Source organism: Poeciliopsis prolifica, unplaced genomic scaffold (assembly GCF_027474105.1).
Source record: "Poeciliopsis prolifica strain line A6 unplaced genomic scaffold, Auburn_PproV2 SCAFFOLD003, whole genome shotgun sequence".
Taxonomy (NCBI): Eukaryota; Metazoa; Chordata; class Actinopteri; order Cyprinodontiformes; family Poeciliidae; genus Poeciliopsis; species Poeciliopsis prolifica.
In genome coordinates this window covers 3,904,189-3,929,251 of record NW_026562378.1, presented here as the reverse complement: position 1 = coordinate 3,929,251, position 25,063 = coordinate 3,904,189, and the positions used below count along the sequence as shown (strand labels likewise).

Sequence of the window (25,063 nt, the reverse complement as noted above, 5' to 3'; positions counted from 1 at the left end):
CACTGTCAAAATAAAAAACATTAATGGATATAAAATCATGCAAGAGAGATGTCAGTAGTTGTCCCTTTGCTCTCGTTTTCAGTAATCTGAAGCATGAGCCAAAGAACACGGAGCACGGAGTGTGCTGGCATATGTTCCAGAGATGTGTATGTGGACTTCATTCCTCCTCTGACCATAGTGGGCCTCAGCAGGAACACGTTTTCTGAGGAGGAGGAGTCAAGTTGCTGAGTACCATTTAAATTAATACGCATGCGCACCAGTGTACTACTGGGACTTTACCTCTTACACAATCCTATCTTTTCTTCATTCTGCTTACATCCAGCTCGTGTGCAGTTATCCAGTCGTTTCTCACTTTTTACTTTTGTTTTTATACATAGAGGGCCTAGGAAATGAGTGGCGACCATTCCCATAACGAGGACCAGGTAGTGTTAATGTGTTTAGTAATGTTATTAATGGTATTATTAACGGCATGTTAGTGCCGTGTTTGTGCTTGGTTTGACAGGGTACATTGGCTAACTGAACTGTGCTTACTAGCTAGCAAAATAGCCGGCTGTGTTAATAAATGTCCCCCGTTCGTTGTTCGCAGTGTCTCGCATCTTTGTGAGGATGTCACGGAGTAGTTCTACCCAGTTAGCTGTTTGATTTATACGGGAAAGTGAACGCAGGGAAATAATTGTGTCGTTAGCTGAAGCCAGTGTTAATCGTAGCGGCTTTCAGGCAGCGAGCTAGGCTAGGCTGGCTAACTGTCGCTTCACCATTGAGCAAGTTCAAAGTTGGGTAGCCGGCTAGTTAGCCATCGCTCTCCCAAATTTAACGCCTATATTCTTTTCCATTTTTCAGATTGACTATGCCTCTCGGGTCAATGGTAAGTTTAACCCTCGGAGCTTGAGGGTAAAATCCAAAGTTTTCCTTTTATTCTGGTGTTTTAACTCGCCTCTTGCAACGCTATGTTAGTTTTCAGTAGAGGACAGAAATGGCGTCCAGAGACTAAGTCCGCTGTCTCACTCACAAGCCTCTATTGTTCAAAAGCGAGGCCTCGTAAAAGCCTTTCCGCTTATTATTTTCTCAATTTAAAACAACCACGGCAGACAACTTGAGGTGCTTTATCAGCCCCGCGTCCCAGAAATGAATGTTGGTGAGCTTTTAGTGGCACATTTTCCATCTGAAAGTGAGGGTTTGGGGGTTGAGGACTTAGTCTCTGCGCCATTTTCTTTTTTGGTTGTTAGCGGCCTGAACTCAGGCAGAGAAGAGTGTGTGGCTTTGGGAAGTAGAAATGCCGGGGTTAGGGGCTAAAAAATGACTAAGACCTGTAGGCTGTACCCACAGGCTGTAGCGTTCAGGTGCTTTGTTTTGAGTCTTTCCTTTTATGTATTAAAAGTGGGTCGTTTTAAGTTTGAGTCATATTTCACAAGTCAGTCGACTCCATTAAATTAGCAGTTGCCATTAAAGTAGTTGACATGTTTCCACTGTAAAGTGCAGTAATCAGAGGATCTGAAGCAGGTTTTTCCTTTATGAAAACTTGTGCTTGGAAACTTTTAAACACAATTTAATAACTATAGGTTGAAGAGCTTCATGTTGTTTTGACATAAGGTAAATTTGAACTGTTGTTCAAATTAAATGTGGACTGTCTTGAGTACAGATATACCCTTGCATTATTGAATAAAACTTCATTTTATAAACATGAGTAGACATGTATTTAATACTATATAGATACATTTTAAAATTTTGTTTACTTTATTGCCAAACAACTTAAAGATCTTTTTTGTTTTTTAATTTGCTTTGCTCCGTCTACTGCTAAGAACTGTGGACTTTCTTCCTCTCCTGTAATGTTGCTGATAAACCAGACTGCCTGCTGTGAGCTCTTGTATTCAATTTTGTATTAGAGTAGTCATTTTATTTTATGGGAGCGTAATCATAATACTTTAATTTAGATCATTGCCAATTAAAGTCTCTTAACTTCAAAGTGGTTTCAGGGAGAAATCCCTAAAGACATATATTGTTGAGCTGCAGGTTGCAACAACTTGTCAATTTGTTCATATCTGTCTACAAAACACGCAGGCAATAGGCGGTGCTGTGCTACAAGAAAGCTTTTTTTGTGCTATTATATTGAGGTGGGTAAATAAGGTTGAAATATCCTGTTTATTTTTTTATCACAGTATCAACAAAACTAAAGAAGCGCAGATAATGGTGCAAATAACACCTCTGAGCAATTTTCTTTGTTGTGTATTGTAATTACACTCAAGTGTAATTAGCATTTAATACAACATTTAAAGATAAATGTCAGCAATAGCAATAAGACTAATTTACTCTCTCGGAAAAAGCTGAATTAAAGACAAATTCGGACGACATCGGAAAATTTCTGCGTTGTCAATGTTCTCAAAGTACCGTTGAAATGCACAAAGTACAAATTTTATTTTACCTGTAAATTGTTTGATGATAGAAGAATAAAAGTAGTTTTTCTCTTCCTAGATTTCATCAACCTGCTTTTGCTTTTAAGTTTCACGTTAGTTGCACAAGTAGCAAATCTTTCCCGGTCCTGAACGGTACACATAAACACAACATGTCCCACTTTTACTTCAAAACGGCACACATGCTTTCAGCGTTGCACTAAATCTGGTTGCAGTGTCGATGCCAGAGTGACTTCTAGCACGGCGGATCACCTGCTCTGGCGAGCTGGGTTATCTGCATTTCATATAAAGTTCTGCTTGCATAATTAGTTTTTCTGGCAGTATTCTAAAATGATATGAGGGTTGTCGTCTTAGTTTATAAATCAATTATTTCTTTCAGAAAGTTCTCAGTTTTCCTCACCTTTGTCTCTTTACTACTGCAACTATTATGCACTTATGAAAGTAACCCAGTTTATTTCTTTTAGACTCCCATAAGCATAAAGACAAGTACAAAGACAAGGAGTATAAACATAAGGAACACAAGAAGGACAAGGAGCGGGAGAAGTCCAAGCATGGCAACAGGTAGAGCAGGAGTCCCTCCAAAACATCCATTTTCCAATAATCCATCTTGTTAAGACAGTCTTGTTGAACCACAACGCTTGAAACGTATTCCCTGCACTTCAGTGACCACAAGGACCTGGAGAAAAAGTCCAAGGAAAAGGAGAAAATGAAGCACAAAGATGGCAACAAAGACAAGCACAAAGAAAAGAGGAAAGAGGAGAAGGTAAGTCGGCCATATGGAGAGACATTTTATACGCAGGATTGTTTGTGTGGTGTAATGTGAAGTATGCAGTGTTCAGTTGTCTAACTGCGCTGTTGCATTTGGCCTGAAGCTGTTTCACAGAGTTCTTTTAGAGCTCATGTTTTCTGTATTTAGTGCCTCTAAACTGTAATTTTTATTTATTTTTTGCCAAAACCATTTTGAGATGTGCTGTAGGATTTACTTATGCTCTGTATAAGTAAATCCTTATCAGTCGGCGGTGCAACTGATACGGGGTACATGTTAGTTTTTTCAGCTGTTAAAAAGTCATCAGTCTGTTAAGATGTGGTAATGAGATTTTCCGAGCTGTCTTTAAAAGAACCACAAGTCCACACAAGCTGATGCCGGTCACACCTGTGGCTCTGATTGCCGAGGCGAAACGCTCTGTCATGTTCAGTAACTAGCCAGAGCTAAAAGACTAGCGGTTTTTTAGCAGACTGCAAGAGCTATAGCTTTTAGCAGTCTTTTAAATTTCATCTCGTAGAGTTTTTTTTCCAAACAAACCGTGTAAGTTTGATGCGAGTAACGTTAGCTAAAAAGTTAATCTGTGCCAGTTTATTACATTAAGGTTAACAAGAATATTAATGTTGTTGTTACCCGTTTTTGCATTTCTTCCTTGTTAGTTAATGTCAGGAATAAACCCAGTCCAGTCTGATTTCTGTATTGCTCCACGTATTTAAAAGAAATCTTTATTGCCACAGTAAGAGCAAAGAGTCAGGGAGGAGACATTAGACCAGAGGCCAGCAGCGGCAGCATGATGAGGCAGGGTCTGCTCAGGTAAGGAGGGATTAGAACTTGATGAGAAAAGGAAAGGGAAGGTTATATGCAGGAGTTTCAACTTGGTTTTTTTTTTTTAAATTATTTTTAAGACCATGTTGTTGACAAATTAAAGCTTAAAGTGTGCAACATTTTGAAAACGGTATTACAAAGACAGTAAGTTTAGGCTTCAACAAAAATAAACTGTTTTGCAGAATCTCAGGGTGTTCGCGCATCCTTAAATTAATGCATCTAAAATTAACTGCATAAAATATCTTAAATTCACTCAAAGTAATTTGCCCTTTAATATGTTAAGTCACAGACTTAAATTTCATCTTGACAGAAATATTTAATCAGTCTATTTTTTTTTTTTTTCTTGCGAAAAGTTTTGGTCAGGCAAAGGTTTGAGTTGCACTCGGATATCTTGGTAGCATTATGAGACTTGGGACTGTTGAGGCTACCGCTAACTCGCTGCTAGCATACCTTTGCTACTGAGTTAGCCAGCTTTTTTTGTTTCTATTCCTGTCATTATTAAGTGCAAATTCATCAGCAGTTGGCTGGAGGAAGTTCATAATTTTTAGTGGAGATCCAGGTTTTAAAAAGGCCTTGAATTTGAGTTGGTGAAATCCCAAACCTGCAGAGATTGACCTACAGTGTGACGGATGTTGGATCTTGAGGACTGGAGCAGGCACAACACTATAGTACTTAATTTATCTGTTTTTGGATTAGTCTTTCGGTACAAACCATGTCCAAAGCTCAAGTGCTTCGTCAACTGACCTCTCCGTATTGAAAGGAGGATGAAGGGAAACAACCATAGTAATGTGCTATTTCCGATGCTTCTGCTGAACTACGTTCTGATGTTTCCAGGTCAAGTCCCTTGACGGTAAAATCAAGAAAGAAAAGGAAAACGGCTTTGCCAGGTTTGTCAAAATGTTAACAAATCTTCATTTCGAAACCAATGTTGTGGTGCAGAAAATAATTTTTTTCCCCTCCTCCTACTTAAAGCCCACCACATGTGAAGTCTGAGCCAGATGACGATTACCACTCTCCTAAATACCAGAAGTCTCTTAAAAGAGAGCGAGACGAGGATTACGAGTATGTGTGCAATGTCAATAAACCTAATCGTCACAATGGAAAGAAAAGTTTGTACTTTCACCCTCCTAACAAGGCGTGTTTTTGTTTTCAGAGCTGAATTCAAGCCCAAAAAGATAAAGACTGAAAATGATAAGAAAGCCAAGAAAAGGAAACAAGAGGATGAGGTAAGCAAAGACTTGACGGTGTGGGGTAATTCCTGATTGCTGTTAACTACTCTGGTGTATAATGTCAATACTTCCACTTCCTTATTTCAGGATATTAAGTCCAAAAAAAGCAAAAGTAAAAAAGGAGAAGCAGCTGATGGGAAGAAGAAAACAAAGCAAGAACCAGAGGAGAGGTGGAAATGGTGAGTTGATATCTTCTAGATGTGCCGCTTCTTCATGGATGTGGAGTTTGGAGTTCAACAAAACGCATCACTTGCGCTCAGGTGGGAAGAGGAAAGATACACGGACGGCGTCAAATGGAAGTTTCTGGAACACAAAGGCCCAGTGTTTGCTCCACCCTACGAACCCCTGCCTAGCAATGTCAAGTTTTATTATGACGGTACGCTACCAACGTAGCCATGACTTATTGCCTTGAAGATTAGACTGTTCGTATATAACTGACATGTAAATTACAACCTTGTTCCCCTAATAACCGCCTCTCACCGCTTCAGGTAAACCCATGAAGCTGAGCCCAGAAGCAGAGGAAGTGGCTACGTTCTTCGCCAAAATGTTGGACCATGAGTACACAACCAAGGACATCTTCCGTAAAAATTTCTTTAAGGATTGGAGAAAGGTAGGTGGAAAAATAGTCACTAGAAGCAATATAGGTGTTTTTATATATATATATATATATATATATATATATATAATATATATATATATATATATATATATATATATATGTTTTTTTTTTTTTTTCTACTTCTTCTCCTAATTCAACATGGATTTGTCTGATTGTGATTTTTCTCTTTAACGCAGGAAATGACTTCTGAAGAGAAGTCCACAATCACAGACCTGAAGAAGTGCAACTTCTCTGAAATGAGCGAGTATTTTAAGGCTCAGTCTGAGGCCAGGAAAGCCATGACAAAAGAACAAAAACAGGTCAGACCAGCGTTCATGTGGCATGGCTGTTGAAATAATCCTCTGAGTTCTTAATTTGACTTTAATCGATGATGACTCCTCATCACTTTCTTGCAGTTTAAAAAAATGTGTCACATTAGGGGCGCAGTCACACTAGTCCTTGATTAGTCTGCTTTAATCCAACTCCAGCTTTAATCCAACCCTAACCGTTTGTTAGAAAGTCAGATTTATTTGGGGGTGTGTGATTGTGCAGTCGAATTCTGATATGAATTTAAAAAAGCGAACTCTGTTTGCTCTTTTAAAAACCTCGATTTTGGTTCAGTTGAAGTGAACTGTTGCAGTACGAATGTATATGTGACTGCCAGACGGCGCCAGAAGCAGGAAGTGGACTATAGTGCAAGGCATTCTGGGTAAATGCAACCAAAACAAACGGTGGTAGCGTGAGAAATGGCTTTACCGAAGACAAAAGAGAAGCCCTACGACCACTAAAATCTGACGCCCTCCGTTTTTGTTCACATTTCATGAAGAAGGAAGTTGCGCTCATTGTCATCTTCTTCATGGGTTTCCTTTAGTGGTTCTTGGTGCAGCGCCACCACGGTTGATGAAGGGTTTTGTTCGTTTGACACGGTGCAGTGTGAAGGTGGCACCAGCTGAAAATGTATCAAAAGTTGCAATTTTGGTCGTCTATCACAAAGTCTACCAGACTTTCAGGTGTGAAAACACTCTTATTTTTATCCAACTAAAACGTTTTATTTTTCTTCTCAGAAAATAAAAGAAGAAAACGAACGGCTTCTGCAGGAGTACGGCTTCTGCATCATGGACAACCACAAAGAGCGCATCGCAAACTTCCGCATCGAGCCGCCCGGCCTGTTCCGCGGCCGAGGAGACCATCCCAAAATGGGAATGCTGAAACGCCGCATCCGGCCTCAGGACATCATCATCAACTGCAGCAAGTGTGTGACAAGTTGTTTTTGGTTGACCTGATGCATTAACTCCAGGGCAAATGTCTGACCGCTTGGCTTTATATCCTCCTTTCAGGGACTCGAAGTATCCCACGCCGCCTCCCGGCACTAAATGGAAAGAAGTTCGCCATGACAACAAGGTGACGTGGCTGGTTTCGTGGACGGAGAACATCCAAGGCTCCATCAAGTACATCATGCTGAACCCCAGCTCCAGAATCAAGGTTGGTGCACAAGAACTTCCAACCAGGGTGATGGTCAATTTTTCAATTTTTAAATGAGTTTGTATAGTGAGTTTGCTAGTTTTTATTAAACATTTTGACTTTATTATTTGTAGTAGTTTTAGATTTTTCATACTTTGGTTAATTATTAGGCGCAGAATTCAAAAAGGTGAAATTATTGTCTTTATGTATGCATTGAGTAATGAATACTGAATAGAAGATGCTAAAAATCTATTCAATTAACTTTGAACAATAAATGAACAAAGTTTTCTCTCAACTTTTGTCGTCACCATTTTGTGCACCAATTTCTACAAGCAGGATTTCGTAGTTGCGTAATTTGCCAACAGCTTGTGTGAAGATGAAAAAGTAATTTTCACACCAGCAGCTAACAAGGCTAATAAACAAATGTTGTGGCTCTAGTTTCTACGGAAGAGGATTAGGGCCACATGGCATAAATCCTCTTCCATAAATTTTAGTTTTTTCTGAAAACACTACATCGTTCCAGTTGGCTGTAGTTGTACCTTTAATGCCACTTTTTCCCTCCTCCCTCCATTTCTGTTTAAAAACATTTAACAAAATGTTTTTTCAATTTCACTTTTCTTTTTCCGCTCACTATAACAACCTTCTTCCCTTCTTTCTCGATTCCCGTTGTGTTCAGGGAGAGAAAGATTGGCAGAAATACGAAACGGCTCGGCGGCTGAAGAAGTGCGTGGACCGCCTCAGAGCGCAGTACCGGGAAGACTGGAAATCCAAGGAGATGAGGATCAGACAAAGAGCCGTGGCACTTTACTTCATCGACAAGGTGAACATCAGCTTTTCTTTCCAGATCTGGAAAGTTTAAAGTCGTTTAATAAGTGGCGCTGCGACGTCAATGGAAGCTTGAACGCGGCGTTCCTCTGTCCACCAGCTGGCTCTGAGAGCAGGAAATGAGAAGGAGGAAGGGGAGACGGCGGATACGGTGGGCTGCTGCTCGCTGAGGGTGGAACATCTCAAACTGCACCCAGAAAGTGAAGGTCAGGAGTTTGTTGTGGAGTTTGACTTCCTGGGTAAAGACTCAATCCGCTACTACAACAGAGTCCCTGTGGAGAAAAGAGTAAGGACGACTCTGCTACTTTAACTGGGCTTTAAAAATGTTTCCTCTACTATTGTTTACGAGACGTGCACGTTTTCAGGTGTTCAAGAACCTTCAGTTGTTCATGGAAAACAAAGAACCCGACGACGACCTCTTTGATCGCCTAAACGTAAGCCGTTGTCTCTCAGTTCAGCTCGTTTCCTGGGGAACCCTCACATGGAAACAAGCCTGTGTTTTCTTGCAGACTTCTATCCTGAACAAACATCTCCAGGAGCTGATGGACGGCCTCACAGCGAAAGTTTTCCGTACTTACAACGCTTCAATCACCCTGCAGCAGCAGCTGAAGGAACTCACTAACGGTGTGTGGTGAAGTCGGCAACTCCGGGGCTTTAAAATGAGCTTCGAGCTTTATTTCCACAATAAACTGAGAAACTCTTCAGCTCTCTGAGATGCCGTATTCCTTCTTTCTAGCGGACGACAACATTCCAGCTAAGATCCTGTCCTACAACAGGGCCAACAGAGCCGTAGCCATCCTGTGTAACCATCAGAGAGCTCCCCCAAAGACATTCGAGAAGTCTATGCAGAACCTGCAGGCCAAGGTAAAAATGACTGGGAACGTCAAGCATGCCTTCATATCATCATTCCACCTGAAACTCAGTCGACTCGTTGACTGTAGAGCTCTTTTCACTCAGATTAGAAACACATAAACGGTCAAAATATCAGTTAAATTACATCGAAACATAATGATCATGAAAAACATATTGGACAAATGACAGAAATAAAAAGCAGGAATGTATAGCCAACATGGGAAATTATAAAGAACTGAATCCAGATTGAAACGATGCGTCTTTGTTTCACTGAAACAAACTGTACACTTTAAATGTCAGTGTACGGTGCAGCTAGAATATTTACCAGTGCTATTAGTGTGTGAAAGTGTGTTTGTTAGCGTAACTGGGTGCGTCACAAAATAAACCTTTTTGGTGGATTTTGTCTCCACCACAGCGACTTTGGTCCAGGCAGGTTGAAAACCGTTCCCCAGAACCTTTGAGCTTTCATTCCAGAAAATGAAACGCAAACGTTTTCCTCTTAAGTTTGTTGTGCCTGAAAGTTTATCCTGGCTGCTCTGTTGACGTTTCTGCCTTCAGCTGCGTTTCCTTTGTCTTGTTTGGCACAAAAGCATCAGACATTTTTCCACCCGTTTTTTTTTTAATGATCTGTGAATCAGCAAAGTCTTCTAAAGTTTATTGCTCATAAATCTGAAAAACAGAATTCATTTTCTTTTTTTTTTTGGTCTGTGTCAGTGTTTAAAATTCTGAAATGAAAAATTCAGTTTCACATTTTTATTTAGAATCTAAACTATTTTAAAGTTTCAGTATGCAGCTTAGAATAAAAATGTATTTTTGTACATATTTGTTCAAACCATCACTGTCGTGACGGTGTAATATGATAGCCAGGAGGAGAGTCTTAGAGCTGTCAAACACTATTATACACAAAACAGCATATATTTAAGTCTTTATCAATGTGAAGGTTTTTCAAAAACAAAAACTCTGCTTTATTATTGGATCAAATCTAACTTGACAATTCAGAGCTGGAGATAAATTGGGTGGAAGGACTTCCTGGAAACCAAACTGTGTGGGCCCTTCCACCGGCCCGATTAGCAAATGGATTCTATTTGTTTGTTTTAATCTGGATTCTTAAATCCAAAGTGACTCGCATGAGAAGCCAAGCATAAAGCTGCTGTCGTACCGAATGAGGTTTGGGGCAGAAAGATTAGAATCTCATGACTGACGCATCAGTTCAATTTCAAGGTTCCTGGGGGAAAAAAAACCCAAAACAACAAAAAGCAACTTTGGTTCATTAGTTGTGCTCATCAGATCACTTCCAGCTACTGCTGGTCTCAAACAATCCCAGATCACTCTTGACTTCCCGTCTCCTGATCCTGTTTGGCAGATCGACGCCAAGAAGGATCAGCTTTCTGATGCCAAGAGGGAACTGAAGAGCGCCAAGGCTGACGCCAAAGTACGGAGAGACGAGAAATCCAAAAAGTACGGAGCGGCAGAACGTTTTCCTTTGTTTTGTTTTTTTCTTCTCTGGTGAAAACCAACATCTGGATGATGCTTTTCACTGAACCGTTTATGTTGTTGTTTTGTTTTCCCCTTCAGGGCAGTAGAGACCAAGAGAAAGGCGGTTCAGAGGATAGAGGAGCAGCTGATGAAGCTGGAGGTCCAGGCGACCGATCGCGAAGAGAACAAGCAGATCGCCCTCGGTACTTCCAAACTCAACTATTTGGACCCGCGCATTTCTGTGGCCTGGTAAGATCACACCAAAGTCTGTTTTATCTCTAATCACACAACAGCGTAGCACTGAAACTGGTTTTTATTTTATTTTTTTTAGGTGTAAGAAGTGGGGCGTTCCCATCGAGAAAATCTACAATAAAACTCAGCGCGAGAAGTTTGCTTGGGCTATCGACATGGCTGACGAAGACTATGAATTTTAAATCCCAATTTATTTATCTACGACGAACTTTTTTTTATCGAATACTTGTGTTTTTTAGCCTTCATAAATTGCGCTCAATGGCCAGAAACCGACGAGGAATTTTAAAAGTTTGTGCAGGGAAAAAAAAAGAAAAAAACACGTGGAAGAAATGAGGCCATTTTTGACAGATTTTTGTGGATAGCCCAAAACAAAAAAAAGAATCATCTGATCCAACGTCAGGTAACGAGACTGAACTGCGTCCAAGACGGAGAGACCAGGGCGTCGTCCCAGTAATTTGACTGGTGTTTTTTTTTTTTTTTTTTTTCTGTCCCTCCTCAGGGACAAAACTTGACAGCGCTTTGAATTCTGTGGTCCTATCGCTACTGTGTTACGCAAAAAAAAAAAAAAAAAAAAAAACAACTTGTACCATTTTATTTTATTTTTTTGTTCACTCGCTCTGTATTTTAGCCCCAACCATGTATTATTGAGGAATTCTATATTTTGTTAGAGAAAGTTAAAATGAAAAGAAATCCTTAAATACACCCACGCGCCTTCGAAGAAAGTGGAAGCGGGTGTGTGTGCGTGTGTGTGTGTGTGTGTGTGTGTGTGTGTGTGTATTCAAGGCTCGGAGGTGTGGAAGCTGTATGGCTGAATATTTTAAACTGGACTGTTGAGAGAAAGAGAGGATGTCTGGGCAGGCAAAGGGGGGTAATGTTGCATCCATGTCAATATTTACTTAGGTGAGCAGAATGTGAATATATTATTTTACAGTTTCTATCAGGGACTTTTTTTCTCTTTTTTTTTGTTACTTCACTGTAAATGTGAATCCATCGTGTTTTATTTCATTTCCCTCTGTGTTGCAAGCGTCCTCTCAATCTCTTGATTTGATTTTTTTCTGTGTCGTTTAGCAGGAAAAAAGAGAAACCTCCCACGTCTCTTACTTGAACACGATTTCTAGTCAGCAGATGAAATGTCTCCCCCTGCCTGTGGAGGTTTGAGGGATGTCAACTTTGCCAAAAAAAAAAAAGAGAAGAAAAGAAAAAAATTAAGAAAGTCACCAAGCTGTTACACTGCAGGAAAGTTAACTGTTAAATATGATGTAACAAATGATGAAACATATCATCATTTTATTCCACTTCTGTCCCACTTCTGACAGGATCGTTGATGTAAGCTGCTGTAAAGTACACATCCTACTCCTGTCTTACCTTTTATGTCATAGCCTTTGATCATCTTTTTGAATTTTAAACTCATTGTAGGTTGGAAGAAGACAATAAAATCCTACGAATCAAAACGCTGTGTTTGTCTTCAATTAATGGACAGCAGATTTCACATCAGTAGGGAACCCTTCCACATCAACATGTGGCTAACCTGACCATGGCCTTCTGATGCTATTCAGGCGATTTCCAGTAAGCTTCATAGCGTCAAACTGGCGCATGATGTACATCAGGAGTGAACATCAAGGACTTGGTAACATTTAAAGAAATCTTACAATGATTACGCCATCCTTTCTGCAGCTCCTCCAGAGATACCAGGGCTCTCAAAGCTCCCTTGTGAATTATTTCTGAATGCAGGTGGTTACTGTGTGCTTTATTCAGGGTGATTAGAGTAAACGTGGCTTGATAAAAGGGTATGGCATGCACTTAAGATTGTTATTTGTAAAAACAATATATATATATATATATATATATCACCTTCCACGTCACAATTATGCATAACTCCAATACACATTTGTGGCTATGTTCAAAAAATCTGAATACTTTTGGGGCGTTTTCATGGAAAAACTTGTACTAGCGGCTTCTCACCAGCAGATGGCGCTGCATTCCTCCACATTGCCTGCCACGCGCTCGTTTCCAACCTCGATGACAAAACACTGGCGCGAGGCCACGAATAAACAAAAGACCTTTGCTGCTTGTTGAGTAATCAGTTTATTCTGTAAAGACTCAGAAGTGTAGAAAGGATGATACAACAGTGCTTTATGATCAAAGACTATTTTCCATAAAACTTTTAAGTGATCATTAACACCGTAAGTCCAGATTCCGTTGATCTCAAACCAAAATAAATTTGCAACATTCGACACAACTGCATACACTGCTGGTAGGAGGCAGTGGGGGGGGGAAGAGCCCACCTCCCAATTTCACTTTGGATGGTATAGCACCGTTCTTTGCTATTAGCAGCTTCAAGATGCAGCTTTAGTGAGATTCATGTAGTGACTGAATAGAAACACAAGAAAATTCTTTTGGCTCTCTAGCTCGCACAAGATCTCACTCTGTCAGTGTTTAGGGATCAAATTGAGAATTTTGCTTCCTAAAGTTTCTTTGTTTTTGTTTTTTCTCTTCTTCTTCTGTTCCTGCCATTTAACAATGTTCGATACAATTACAGCTTAAAGTTGAACTTCTCCAAGTGTACAGAAAGCAGCACAAGATTTTTTTTTTTTTTTTTTCCACAGATATAGACCAACAGTGACCATCGATGCACTGGCAAGTTAAATTTTTTTTCTTTTCTCTTTTTTTTTCCTCCATTATTTCTGGACAGCACAGCAGCTGAAAAGCAAGGTGATGAACAGACGACTCATATAAACACACAGACAGAGCTGAGTAAGGCAACGGTAGCGTGACAGGCTTCTCTCTGTTCAGTTTGCAGGGCAGTGTAGTGTATCGATCTGGACAGCTGTCAATACCTTTACAGCGAAGCAGATTGATTTCAGTTTTTTTTTCTTTTTTTTCTGTTGTCGTTTAGCATCGCCGTCTTCTTTAGTGCATCGTGTGTAGTCTCTTGCGTGTAGCGGAGCTGCAAAGTGATCACCAACATTGATACGGATCTGAATAAAACGTGTTCGATTGCATCTGGACTTACAGTGACTATAGAAGAGTAGATAGAATTGAAAACCCGACTAACGGAAAGAAAAAAGTGAAATTCAAGGCAGTGCTGGAGTACTGGTTGCTAAAAAACAAAACAACAAAAAACAACAACAAAAAAAAAAAGAGTAAAAAATATCACAAAGCCAACAATAACATTTCCTCAACACACCTTGTTTGTCCAGGCAGTACAAACCATCTTTTATAGTGCAGTTTCAACCATATATATATATGTTTATATATATATAAATATATATATAATTCTCCCTACGGCCCTATCCTAACCTAGGTTTCGCTCATTCAAGTCAGTTTTCCAGTCAGTGTGCGTCTTTTCTTTTTTTTTTCTTTGATCCCTCATACTGACCTCGTTGTGCACCCTCCCCACACAACCACAAAAAAGCATGAAAGGCTCAAAACATCACAGGACTCAAAAGGTGAGAAGTTCTTTTTCTTCTGTCGGTGGCAGGAAGTGATGGCAGATGGAAGAAGAAGAAGAAGAAGAAGACGACAACGAGGAGGCGCAGGAGGCGGACGAGGGGAGCGGGGGTTATTCACAGTTTCAGTCAGAGTCCAGCGGTCCAGCTACAATCACATCTGCTGTCATGAACACACTTTTTTTTGTTGTTGATGTTGTTTAAAAAAAAAAAAAGAAAAAAAAAACTCAAATCATAGCCAGGGGAGCAGGCCGGCCTTTAAAGCGTCACGTGTCCGGTGCTTCATCACACCTCCAGCAGCTCCATCCTCAGGCGCTCCCTATCAGCAGCACAAGAAGAAAACATGGAGAAAATTCGACTACGTTTTTATTATTACCCTCCCCCCCCACAAGCCCCGCAAGTAAAACACGTGTGTGAGTGTGTTATTGTGGCTTTTGAAAATCTGTCGCACCAAAGGCAATTGTGGAAATTTATTCACATATATTAGCATGCGCTCTCGATCTATAATTCAGTGCTAAGAGTCCTACTTATCTAAAAATAGCCTGTAAAACACAGACCTTTGATTGCTTGAATAAACTACTCAGCATGAGTTCCTGTACACACTTCTTCTTCTTACTGTACGTCACACAGCTCCCAGTACAAACAACAAGCCTTTTATCGCCACACCTGACTTGCACTGGTTTTTCTTTCTTGACTGACAAACAGCCCTGGGCTTGTAAAAGTGTCACAGTGAATGAGGGATTTATTTTTACGGCGGGTAACACGGGTGGCATGTTCTGAAAGCGCCGAGTAATTTACGTCGAAATCCAGAATTTCCGTGTGTTACGGTGACGTTATGAAGATGATAAACGCTCACATTCAGGTCAATGTTTCGATTGTGTGCTGTTTGCCCAGAGCTAGATCTAGAGGAATACTCATAGGGCAACAGGAACAAGATGTTATTCCAGGTCAGGACATATTATACTTCACAAGCAATTCCAATGCAGAACTCTTGGGAAGTGCTCATTTGTGAGGGTAGTAACCACGCCCACTTCACATCTCTGGCCAGTTTCACAATAGTGCTTTTGGGTGCCATACAAGGATAAAGTTCTGCCAAGAACATCATGCTGATGTGCAATAAGTCAACATCTTTTTTTAGTTTTTAAAGCTTCCAACTGGTATGGCAAATAACCTCCTGCACCGTCTGCAGTTTTCCACTCGACTGCCTATTACCAATCTCTTCAACCTGACCTGCAAATGATGATTTATTGTATTTTTTGTCTCAAATGTTTCTAACTGAAGCCAGAAAGTCACTGCATTGACAACAGTGGGGCGACTGCTCTCAATTGCAAACATGCAGACATGACCTGATGGGTGGGTCGGTCAGTCAGCCTTCTCTCACAGAAGTGCAAAAGAGGCCAGTGAATCAGAGAATAAGGTCGGCTTAACATGCTAGCATCACCTGATCACCTGTCACCCAAGATTAAGGAAACTGGGGCTGATTTATAACTGTATGGGAAAGCATTACTTCAGGGTGACAACAGATGTTTTCTGTTACGATCTAAAAACATATTGTAACCTGTTCAGATTTATATTAGTTCTGATTGGGTTTTGCTAGATGTCTCCCTGGTGGATATGAATTGACGACAGTTGGTTCAAAACATTCAGCACTAGAGGGTAGCGTTCCGTACCTGAAAAATTGGGTGGGAACCGCGGATTTAGCATCTGTGAATTGTAAATGTGTTGTTGTACCTGGCCTGGTTGGTGTCGGTCTGCTGTTCGATCAGTGAATGACTCGCTGTGGGCTGCTGCTGCTGCTCATCGCCTCCTTCTGACCAGGGATCCTGCAGGACTGCTGTCTGACCCGACTCCTCAGGTTTGTCGTGCTTCCTGCCGCCAGTCTCAGATCCTGTCAGAGCGAGCAGCGGCTCATATGAATCCTGCCACATCAGCCGCTGCCCCGAGTCCAGCCCTGTGTTCCCTTCCGGGTGCTTGATCGTTTCTTGCTCATTGAGTTTCTTCTTGGCCGGTGAAGTGTCTTTCTGCAACTCAGCGTCAGTGTCTCTGTAGCTCCTTGCGTCATCTGACTCCGCTGGAGGCCGTTGATAAGACTCCAACCACTTCAGCTGCCCATTTTTGTGGCTGTAGCGACTGTCGCTGAACCAGCGCACTACCTCTGACTTAGGAAGGCCTGTCTGAATGCTTAACTCTTCGTACTGAAGGCTGCTGGGCCAATGAGTGTTAGAGAAAGCCTGCCGGAGGACTTGCAGCTGCTGAGGGGTCTTGTTGCCCCAAGGTGGCGAGAAAGACTTATGGCAGGCCGACACCTCAATGTCACATTTGGGTTCTTGATGAACGGCATCAGATGTGGTCTGTGGTTCATTCATCTTCAGCCTTTTAAAATTGATCTTAATGGGGTCAACTCTGAGCTCTTTCCGTGCCCTCTCGCCGATAATTAGGTCCTCCTCCTTAATGAGCTTCTGTAAGATTGGCATGCCTTTCATGGGAAAGTCTTTGTTGCATCCACCCTCATCTATAATAGATGAGTTGCTTGTTGTAATGACAGTAGTGCTGGTGCTTTCAGTTGGGGGTTTGCTGGCATTGTTCTTGTTTGGAACGCTGTCATCACAGGTGGAACTGCAGTTTTCACCGCTAATACTGCTGCTGTTGGTCTTGTGAACGTGGCTGTTGTTTTCATCGTCAGCCCTGTCAGCATGAGCCCCATCTGGATCACAAACAATGAAGCTGCTATAATGATTGTTACAGTTTGTTTTTGATTTGCTGGTGTTGTCGATGATCACTTGACTCGTGGCGCTGTTCGAACCCTCTGATCCAGCTGGTAAACTGTTGCTCTTGGTTCTTGGTTCGCTGTTGGTGTCGGCAGCGCAGTGCTCACTGTTATTGCTAGTGTTTGTGGAGCAGGCGGCAACGCTGTTGGTAGTGTCAGTTGGGTTGATGTTGTCGTTTGCCGATTTTCTGCTCTCAACACCATTAGTAATGCTGGAACAGCTGCTGCTACTGCTGCTTCGACTGCTGCTGGTGCTATTTACACAACCGCTGCTTCCAGCCTCATCCAGCCCGTTGCTCTTCTCTTGCTCCACAGTGAGTTCAGTACTCTTGGTAGGCTCCTGTGTTGTTCGGGCAGTACATGGAAACTTTGGTGGGGCAACCGGAGAAGAATACGAGACCCTTGTCACATGTGGCTTGGTTGACAAGTTGGCCTGCGTCGTTATGACTCCGACGGGCCTTGGTTTTATACCTCCATATGGAACTTTGGCCATCTGAAAGTTTGGTCCTTTTGAGCCTGGAAGGCCAGTGACAGTGTGGTGAGTTACGATGTGATTGACCTGTTGTGCTGTCACGGGTTGCTTCTGGGGTGCTCCTCCTTGGAAAACAGTGTTGAACATCTTCCTCCTGGCCTCCTCGATCTCTTCAGGAGACCAGCTGATGCCCTGTTTAAGCCTTTGGGCAGTAAACCACAGCTTGATTTGTTCTTCTGGAAACTCCGAAACCACTGTCAGGTAGCAGAGCTCGGCTTTGGTCGGGTAGGGAAATTTGCCAAACGATGTCTTGAGAAAACTGCTGGTGTCCATGGCGGCATCGTAGGTGGGGATGCTGCTGAGCGGGATCATCACCTTTGGAAGATCTTTATTCGCGTCAGAGGAAGTGGGGGAATAAAGAGGAGGAGTGTGCTGGTGAAAGACTTGGTTGGACACTGTCGTAATCACATGAGTGACAGTGGTCCTCGGCATAGCTGGGGTCCCTGACGTACTGAGAGCCCCGTTTTGGAGTTCAGGCACATTATTCAGCAGGCTAGGCTCTGCGTCCTTTCCAGTGTCTATTTTCCGTACCTCCACAGTGTGAGAGACAACAATCTTTTTGTGCTCCCCCTTGGCTTTCATCATTTTTGCGATTGGTGTTTTAGTGAGGGAGATCCCAGATTCTTTGTAGTCTTCTCCTCTGTCTGTAAAGAGGCTTTGCTCTACAGTTGTTACTCCATCTCTCTTGTTGACACTGAGGGAGGCAGTAACCAAGCCCTCCATAATCTTGGGGTGGGCGTTAGCGTTGTGCAGCGCAAGAGCCTCGAAGCGTACGACCGACACCCCGCAGTTCAGGCAGTAGAAGGTGGGCTGGGCTCTGAAGTCTAAGTGGCAGTTATGCATGTGATCCAAAAAGTAATTTAGATCTCTGGACTCAAATCGGCAAGTGACGCAGCTGTAAGTACCTCCTTTCTGCGTTTCGCTGCTGCTTTCGGATTTGGAGGAGCTGTGAGAAAAGTGGGCCGACTCCTCTCCGGAGATGCTGAGAATGCTGTCTTCTGGGATTGTTGGTAGGAGTTCTGGGAGCGAGCCCAGAACAATTTCCTCACGTGCATGTTTGGATTTGGAAGGTATCATACAGGGCACAGTGGATTTCCTCTTGCTGGCCATATCGCAGCCTGGTGTAAATGTGAGTGAGTGGTAGTCCGGCGTGATGAGAGCAGAGGGTAGGTGAATAGAGAAAGGGTTTGAGTGCGGTTTGGTGTCATGGACCTGCCACAGAGATTTCACAGTGTTGCTTCATGCCGTCTACCAATTTTGGATTCCTGTCTCATGGACAAGTTTAACAGCTCTGGTGGAACCTGGAAGAAACAAGTACAAAAGAAGCAGACATTAATCTTTCAGCACATCTTCAGTGTAAGAGTTAGAAAAATAGAAAAGGTCATTAGCAAGTTTAGGCAGAGCAGGCCAGGGCTGAAGCCTTGAAGGTATTTTTTTGTACTTAATGGAAAAGAGAAGTTCTGCAACAGCTGCACTTCATACATTTCCAAATGTAGTTGAAAGCAAATATAAACACACTATAAAAACTTTTTTTTCCCTCACAGTCTGTCATTGAATCAGACAGAATTTTTCCTGGGAATGTATTTTAAGGCAACACTCAAACACACGGTAATGCAGGATGTTCAGTCATTGCATTCAGGACACACACTGGGTAAAAACGTTTGAATCATCCCCGGAACAAAAGAAAAACTACTTTCTGAAAATGCTACTTGAACAAGCAAAGAAGTATAAAAAGATGCACTCGGACAAAAACCTACATTTCTGGAGACGAGTTCTGTGATTTGAAGAAATAAAAACTGATGTGTTTGGCCGTAAATGTTGCAAACCGAAGAACACAAACCCTAGTGTGAAGCATGGGGGAGGCAGCATCAGGTTGTGGAGATATTTCGCTACACAGAAGGACGGACAGTACTAAATTTAAAGAAAGTAAATGAAAAAAAAATCTATAAGAAATGAAAGAAAGAAAGAAATCTTTACCTGAAACCATCTTTGTTTATTTCAGTTATTCCATTGTATCACCACCTACAGGCCTGGCATAGTTACTGCAATGCATAGGGTCATTTTCAGTGTTTCCTTAAGGAATTAAACACACAATAGCAAATGTTGAATCTGTCTTAAATCTCAACTACAAGATTGTTTTGGGTGAACTATTTCTATATTCAAAAGTCCTAAAATCCTTGACGATGAGGTGTTAATGATTCCCATGCATAAAAATAAAATTGTCAGCAAAGTTAACCAAACTTGACCCCACATTCTCTGGACTCCAACCTTTAGGCATCCTCGCGGTACAGAAAACCGAGGCGTGAAATCTGAAATGGGAACTTAATCATTCAATCTGTAAATTATGCACTTTACAGTTGCCGCCATATGCAGGTGATTGGGAGGTTAATAGCTTGCATGTCGGTATAAAAACCATAAAATATACGAGACGGTGAGCAGTATGCAGAGAAAGTGAGCAACCCCACTCGGGGTTAATAGGTGTGGGTGGAAATATAAAGCGTGAAAGGAGCTGGCAGTATCAGCAGTTAAAGCACCAAGGTAAAAGTGTTCAGGCCTTTTCTCCTTATGACAACATTTTTACATTTCATCAGATATGAAGGTCACAGTTAATGATTCTTGAAGAGGGAAGGTCATGTGACTCTCGCTCACTAGATTTATTATTATTTTTTTCTTCTTCTCCTTCTACTGTAGTGTACGCACCAGTTTATTCGTACACTAAAATTAGATCGGTCTAATTACCTACTTACCGGAGAAAGAAAATCAAAACAGACAAAGGCTTTTGGTCAAAACAAAAGAAAAAAGACAAAGTGAGGATTTTCATTGTGACACACACACACACACACACGCACGCACACACACACACACACACACACACTTCCTTAATCAACGCCGCCTGTCAGTTTGTTCTGCGCTTTGCTTGGATTTACAGACTTCTGTGTAGATGTCACTTTTTATGATTTCAAAAGACACTTTGCAATAATTGACCACAGCTAGAAATGACAGTTGGCGATGTTTTATTTTTCTTCCCCCGTCCTGCAGCAGGATCGGCTCTTCCAGTTTGTAATGGGGCATGACCTCCCAAATTATTTTTAGCGACGCTTCCTGCTAATATTGAAACGTGCCACGTTTCGGGAGCGTTATGTCAGTTGTATATGTCATTCCAGATTTTTTTGTTCATCTCCTTATTTGCCTCTATGAAGGTTTATTCTGTTGGGCTTACAATGTACTGCTTAATGTGTAAATTATGTGACAAGCACGTTCAGCTAAGGAAAGCGTTAATGTCAGTGACTGCCTGTTACCTGGAGGGCCCAGGGAATTTTCACACCCATCGAGTGTGAGCCAGTCACTCCTCTCCACATCAGGTGCCAAAAGTATCTAACCTCACCAACTGTTTCACCTTGTTTCCGCAGCCTCAAATATGCAAAATATGCACACAGGCTTCATACCTGCCAAAAAATGAATTCCTTGTCATTGTGAGTCTCGGTGCCATTTTAAGACGGCACGGTGTGCATTGTTTATGTAAAACAAAAAGATTAAAATCTGTCAAACACATTCACTTCCTCCTGACCCGATCGACCGTGGAAGGACAAATAAAGTTACCCCTCTGCCAGGTTTACGTAAAATTAATTTTATCAACTCGTTTCTTCTGCTCAAAGTCATTTTGAATTTTAATCTGCCAGGTTTGTGAATAATTTTGGGCTTTACTTATTTTGGGTTAATTATTTTTTTGAAACCATTTTCTTCTGCTGCATACAACCCTGCACGCATTTGTTCCCATTAGGATATCTCCCAGGCAAATTTATTCCCTTTAGCACTTCTAATTCTCCTCCTCTGAAAGTTACCTAATCATATCTCTTTATGCTGTCAGAACACCATGTTGTTCATGGCTGTAGAAAAGGTCTCCTGGATAAATTGAAACTGATTCTCTTTATCTATGCAGCCTACAGAACAATATAGAAATATTTCAGTCCAGTTTAGATGCTTTGGGGTGAAGCGGAAGAGGAGACTTGATGCTGCCACCTCAAATTTGGACCAAGAAGCAAAAAGAGTTTCCACCTGGTCACAGAACATTCGCCGTTTATTTGACGGCTTCGACAGGAGAGTCAACATGGAGATTAAGTGCGTCTGGAATGTGAGGAGATGCAGTATTCTGACAAAGATACAATCTTTCTGATACTTTGTTTAAGCGGCAGAAAGGTCACGCGTGTGTGAGAATGCAGCACATCAAAACGCACACAAATACCACTTTTCACTCTCACTTCTCATTCTCCGTCCTCAAACTGAAAGGAAACGCCGAATTAAATACATATTCCTTTTTGTGTCTATCTCCAAGCACTAAGACGTGACGAGCATATGTGGGGGGGGGGTATCAAGTTGGAGGCGGGGCCCCTGCAGCCCATGCCCTCTGCTTGAACTCCTGACTCACACTTGCACTCTCACACTGCCACAGTGCATCACTCCCGTCCCCATTTCAGAGTCTGGAGACGCATCAGAGTGTAACACGCCGCTGCAGACCGGCCTCGTCCCGTCATTTCCCTCACGGTTGGCTTTCCGCCGTCCTGACCCGCCAAAACCACTCCGGGATTCTGGGAGGCAAAGATCACTCCGTGCACTTCCAGCCGTTTTGGGTATATTTATCCTGTGTATTGTTTATGCACGCTGCGGCGGAGCACTTTCGCAGACATTAAGTTGTGTGTTCACCGTGGCTGGTTGCATGTTTAATAAAAGATGAACCTGTTCCAAAGCTAAGCCCTCAAACGACAGCCCACAGGTCCACCACGTTCCACTGTGACGTCGTCCTCATGACTACCTCTTTTGTTTTTAATCATTCCTTGCTTAAAAAACCTCCAAAACAAAACAAAAAACCCCACCAAAACTAGGTCAGCAGCATCTTATGCAGTAATCCCGGTTTGTTGCATCCCGGCGCTGGCGCGCGCTGCATGTTTCGCCCCTTAGAGAGGTTATGATAGTCCGTCAATTAACCCCTGCTGAGGACACGGAAGTCGGCGGGATTGCGACGCTAAGCGAGAGATTTACGGGTCAGCTTTCACTCAACAACCATCTGCCTTACACGAGGTGCTATGGCATAGAAATGCAGCCGCAGCATCGCCGACGGCTCCGTTTTAGAGATGTCCGATGCACTGATGTCGTTCATGTAGCATGACACCATAAACACCACAATGTTTCACAGGTTTAATGCAATGAACATGTTTCCTCTAGGTGGGAGCAATATGACTGTTTGGAAGTGACCAGAATCCTGACTTTGAATCTGACGGCTAAGGATTAGGGTGATGACAAAGAGGCATTTCCATCTTAAAGACTTGGAGCGTCTCACCGTAGAGAGACTAAGAGTTAATGGAGAGGAAATGCTGTTTCCTCTGTCTGAACAGGGTGCTTGGCCAAATCTTTTCAACCGAATTTATGCACCGACCTCGTCTACCTCTGTAAAGGTCTGAGAATCAGCCACTGACCCGCCCACCAGGTCGCATTTCTCATTGTGTGTGGTTAACAAGTCACTCCACTGTTGCCAACATTGTCACTGTGTTGTTCAGCAACTTTTATGAGTTTTTTTTTTTTCTGTAGGTTTCGGGATCTGACGGTCTGATGGGAGAAGCGCTCGCTTCCCTGCGCTCCTCCTGAGCGTCACACTAAGAAAGCTGGAGGGTTAAAAATCAGTGACCCGCCAAAAAAACTTAAATTGGTGCACCCCCAGTAATGAGAGCTTCCTTTGAGAACATTTTTCCGAGATAATTGAATTAACATAATTGAAATGTAGATAACGCTTGCATAAAACAATCGCTAACCAATACTATAGTTTTGAAAAAAACATCTTTCTCTGGAGATCTTAGAGAGAAAGAATAAGTTATCCACAGAGGAGAGGGAATCATTCCAGACTAGCCTTGTCTTCACTCCACTTCCCTTCCTGAATGAATTGGAGGGGGAAAAAAAAGGCCCAAAACAAACCCAAAGTTGAGCAAGGTCACATAAAGAATCAGGTCACCTATGAAAAGAATGGGCTGCTTTATGTAGCGGGGCGAGACGTGCGATCAGACAACAAGGGCCGTCCAGACAGGGAGCCGCTGAATGGATGCTCCTGAAAGGCCCGGCCTTGTGTTTCAGCTCGCTGGGCAGACGACAGCTCAGACGACGGCCGTCCCCGGTGTGTCGCATGTCCCCGCGCTGGCACTGGCTCTGTGGCACAGAGGGAGGAAACTCTTTTCATCTCAGCAGACCGGAGGAGCCACGCAGCAGTAGCAGCATCTGAAGTGAGCGAGAAGTGGCACAGCTCTCAGACGGGCTTTCTCCTGGACGCCCACGCGCGGAGCGAGCGCCGAGGCTGGACTGAAAACCGTGTTTGAACCATTCAGCTTTTTTTCTTTTCTTTCTTTCTTTCCCAAAACAAGCCTTTCAAAACAAATGGGATTAAGCTAGGTTTAAATTCTGATGGGGTTTCACACGTACCGCTGGATTTAAGGTTTACAACACAGCACCCCTCCAGGAGTGCTGTAATAATAACCCTAATTTAAACCTAATTAGTATGTAATTGTATAATCTGTTCTTGTACAGTGTGCTTAACATATTCATACTCTTCGACCTTTTCACATTTTGCCAAATTACAACATATAAACTTTAATGTACTTTACTTATGGATTATTTTGAAGTGGGGAGAAAATGATTTATGGTTCCAAAATAGCGTACATTTGTCTTCAGGCACCCTAAATTAATAGTTTGTAGAATCACCTTACGCTGTGATTACAGCTGCAAGTCTTTTGTATATCCCTACCAGCTTTGCATATCTAGACAACAAATTTTGTTTGTCTGGTATTCTTTGCAAATGCTACCCATCCCAGTCAGATTGGATGGATAATAATTTTAAAGTTTCGTCACACGAACCTCAATTGAGTTTAGGTCTGGCCTTTCGACTGTGGCATACCAAGAGATGCAATGTGACTGCAGTGTAATGTAAACCATCCCAACATATTCCCAGCTGTGTTTAGGATTGTAGTCCTCCTGGACGGAGAAGCTAATCCCCAGTTCCAAGTCTTTCACAGCCCAGAACAGTTTTTCTTGGATTATTCTTTATTTAGCTCAAAATTCCCATTGCAAGATGCTTCCACCACCATTTTATTTTTTACCATACTGTATTTAGGGAGTTGGTTTTCCTCTATGCGTAGTATTGTCCTTGTAGAGCATAAAGTTTTCTAAAGTTCAATTGGGGACCAAAATTACAACAGCTGACATTGCACTGGGTCAAATTATCCGAGCCAACCGAAAAACTTGGTCCCCTCCTCGCCTGTAGGGGGCTACACCCAGAACCACTGAATGAAACGACAGGAATACCTTCGAAGACATTGAGCGCAACTTCCTTCTTCTCAAAATGTAAACAAAACTCTAGTTCATTTGTATTTTAGCAGTTTAGAAGTTCTCTGTTGTCTCTGGTAAAAGACCACGAGCCATTCCTCCCACTAGTGCCAAAGTCACACATTTGTTTTGATTGTATTCACCCAGAATTCCACGCACTATAGTTCACTTCCTGCTTTTGGTCCACTTGCATCCACATATGCACCGAAATTCGCTTTATCGAACTGAGACTCAGGCTTTTAGGCCGACCTCTGTGTCACAGGT

At 42.2% G+C, this 25,063-nt stretch overlaps 2 protein-coding genes across 6 annotated transcripts in view; one reads left to right on the top strand and one right to left on the bottom strand.

The window, feature by feature from the left end:
• Window positions 1-280: 280 nt before the first annotated feature.
• top1a (DNA topoisomerase Ia) lies at window positions 281-11,910 on the top strand. Its single transcript, XM_055027164.1, has 21 exons — window positions 281-422; window positions 841-865; window positions 2,873-2,969; window positions 3,072-3,171; window positions 4,831-4,883; window positions 4,969-5,058; window positions 5,150-5,222; window positions 5,313-5,404; window positions 5,486-5,601; window positions 5,714-5,835; window positions 6,021-6,143; window positions 6,888-7,075; window positions 7,161-7,305; window positions 7,961-8,104; window positions 8,210-8,395; window positions 8,475-8,543; window positions 8,619-8,733; window positions 8,846-8,973; window positions 10,325-10,419; window positions 10,537-10,686; window positions 10,769-11,910. Exons 1-21 carry the CDS (start codon window positions 390-392, stop codon window positions 10,869-10,871), a joined length of 2,247 nt encoding a protein of 748 aa, XP_054883139.1. The 5' UTR covers window positions 281-389; the 3' UTR covers window positions 10,872-11,910.
• A 1,307-nt stretch (window positions 11,911-13,217) lies between these two features.
• Window positions 13,218-25,063, bottom strand: part of zhx3a (zinc fingers and homeoboxes 3a) — a 22,197-nt gene continuing 10,351 nt past the window's right edge. For 4 of the 5 annotated variants that reach the window (XM_055027158.1, XM_055027156.1, XM_055027157.1 and 1 more), the window contains 2 exons: window positions 15,870-18,738; window positions 13,218-14,457 (listed from right to left, as the gene is read on the bottom strand). In XM_055027158.1, the coding sequence (XP_054883133.1) occupies window positions 14,424-14,457; window positions 15,870-18,547 (2,712 nt within the window). In that variant the 5' untranslated portion in view covers window positions 18,548-18,738 and the 3' untranslated portion in view covers window positions 13,218-14,423. Of the gene's footprint in view, window positions 14,458-15,869; window positions 18,739-23,438; window positions 23,640-25,063 lie in introns of those variants that run through there. The other variant, XM_055027159.1, reaches the window with a different exon arrangement.

Excerpts from the sequence above, each read along its gene's own strand:
- top1a (XM_055027164.1), top strand. The coding sequence starts at position 390 with ATGAGTGGCGACCATTCCCATAACGAGGACCAG. Across the intron at positions 5,602-5,713 it reads TGTCAAGTTTTATTATGACG|GTAAACCCATGAAGCTGAGC; the intron begins GTACGCTACCAA and ends TCACCGCTTCAG. Across the intron at positions 5,836-6,020 it reads TCTTTAAGGATTGGAGAAAG|GAAATGACTTCTGAAGAGAA; the intron begins GTAGGTGGAAAA and ends TCTTTAACGCAG.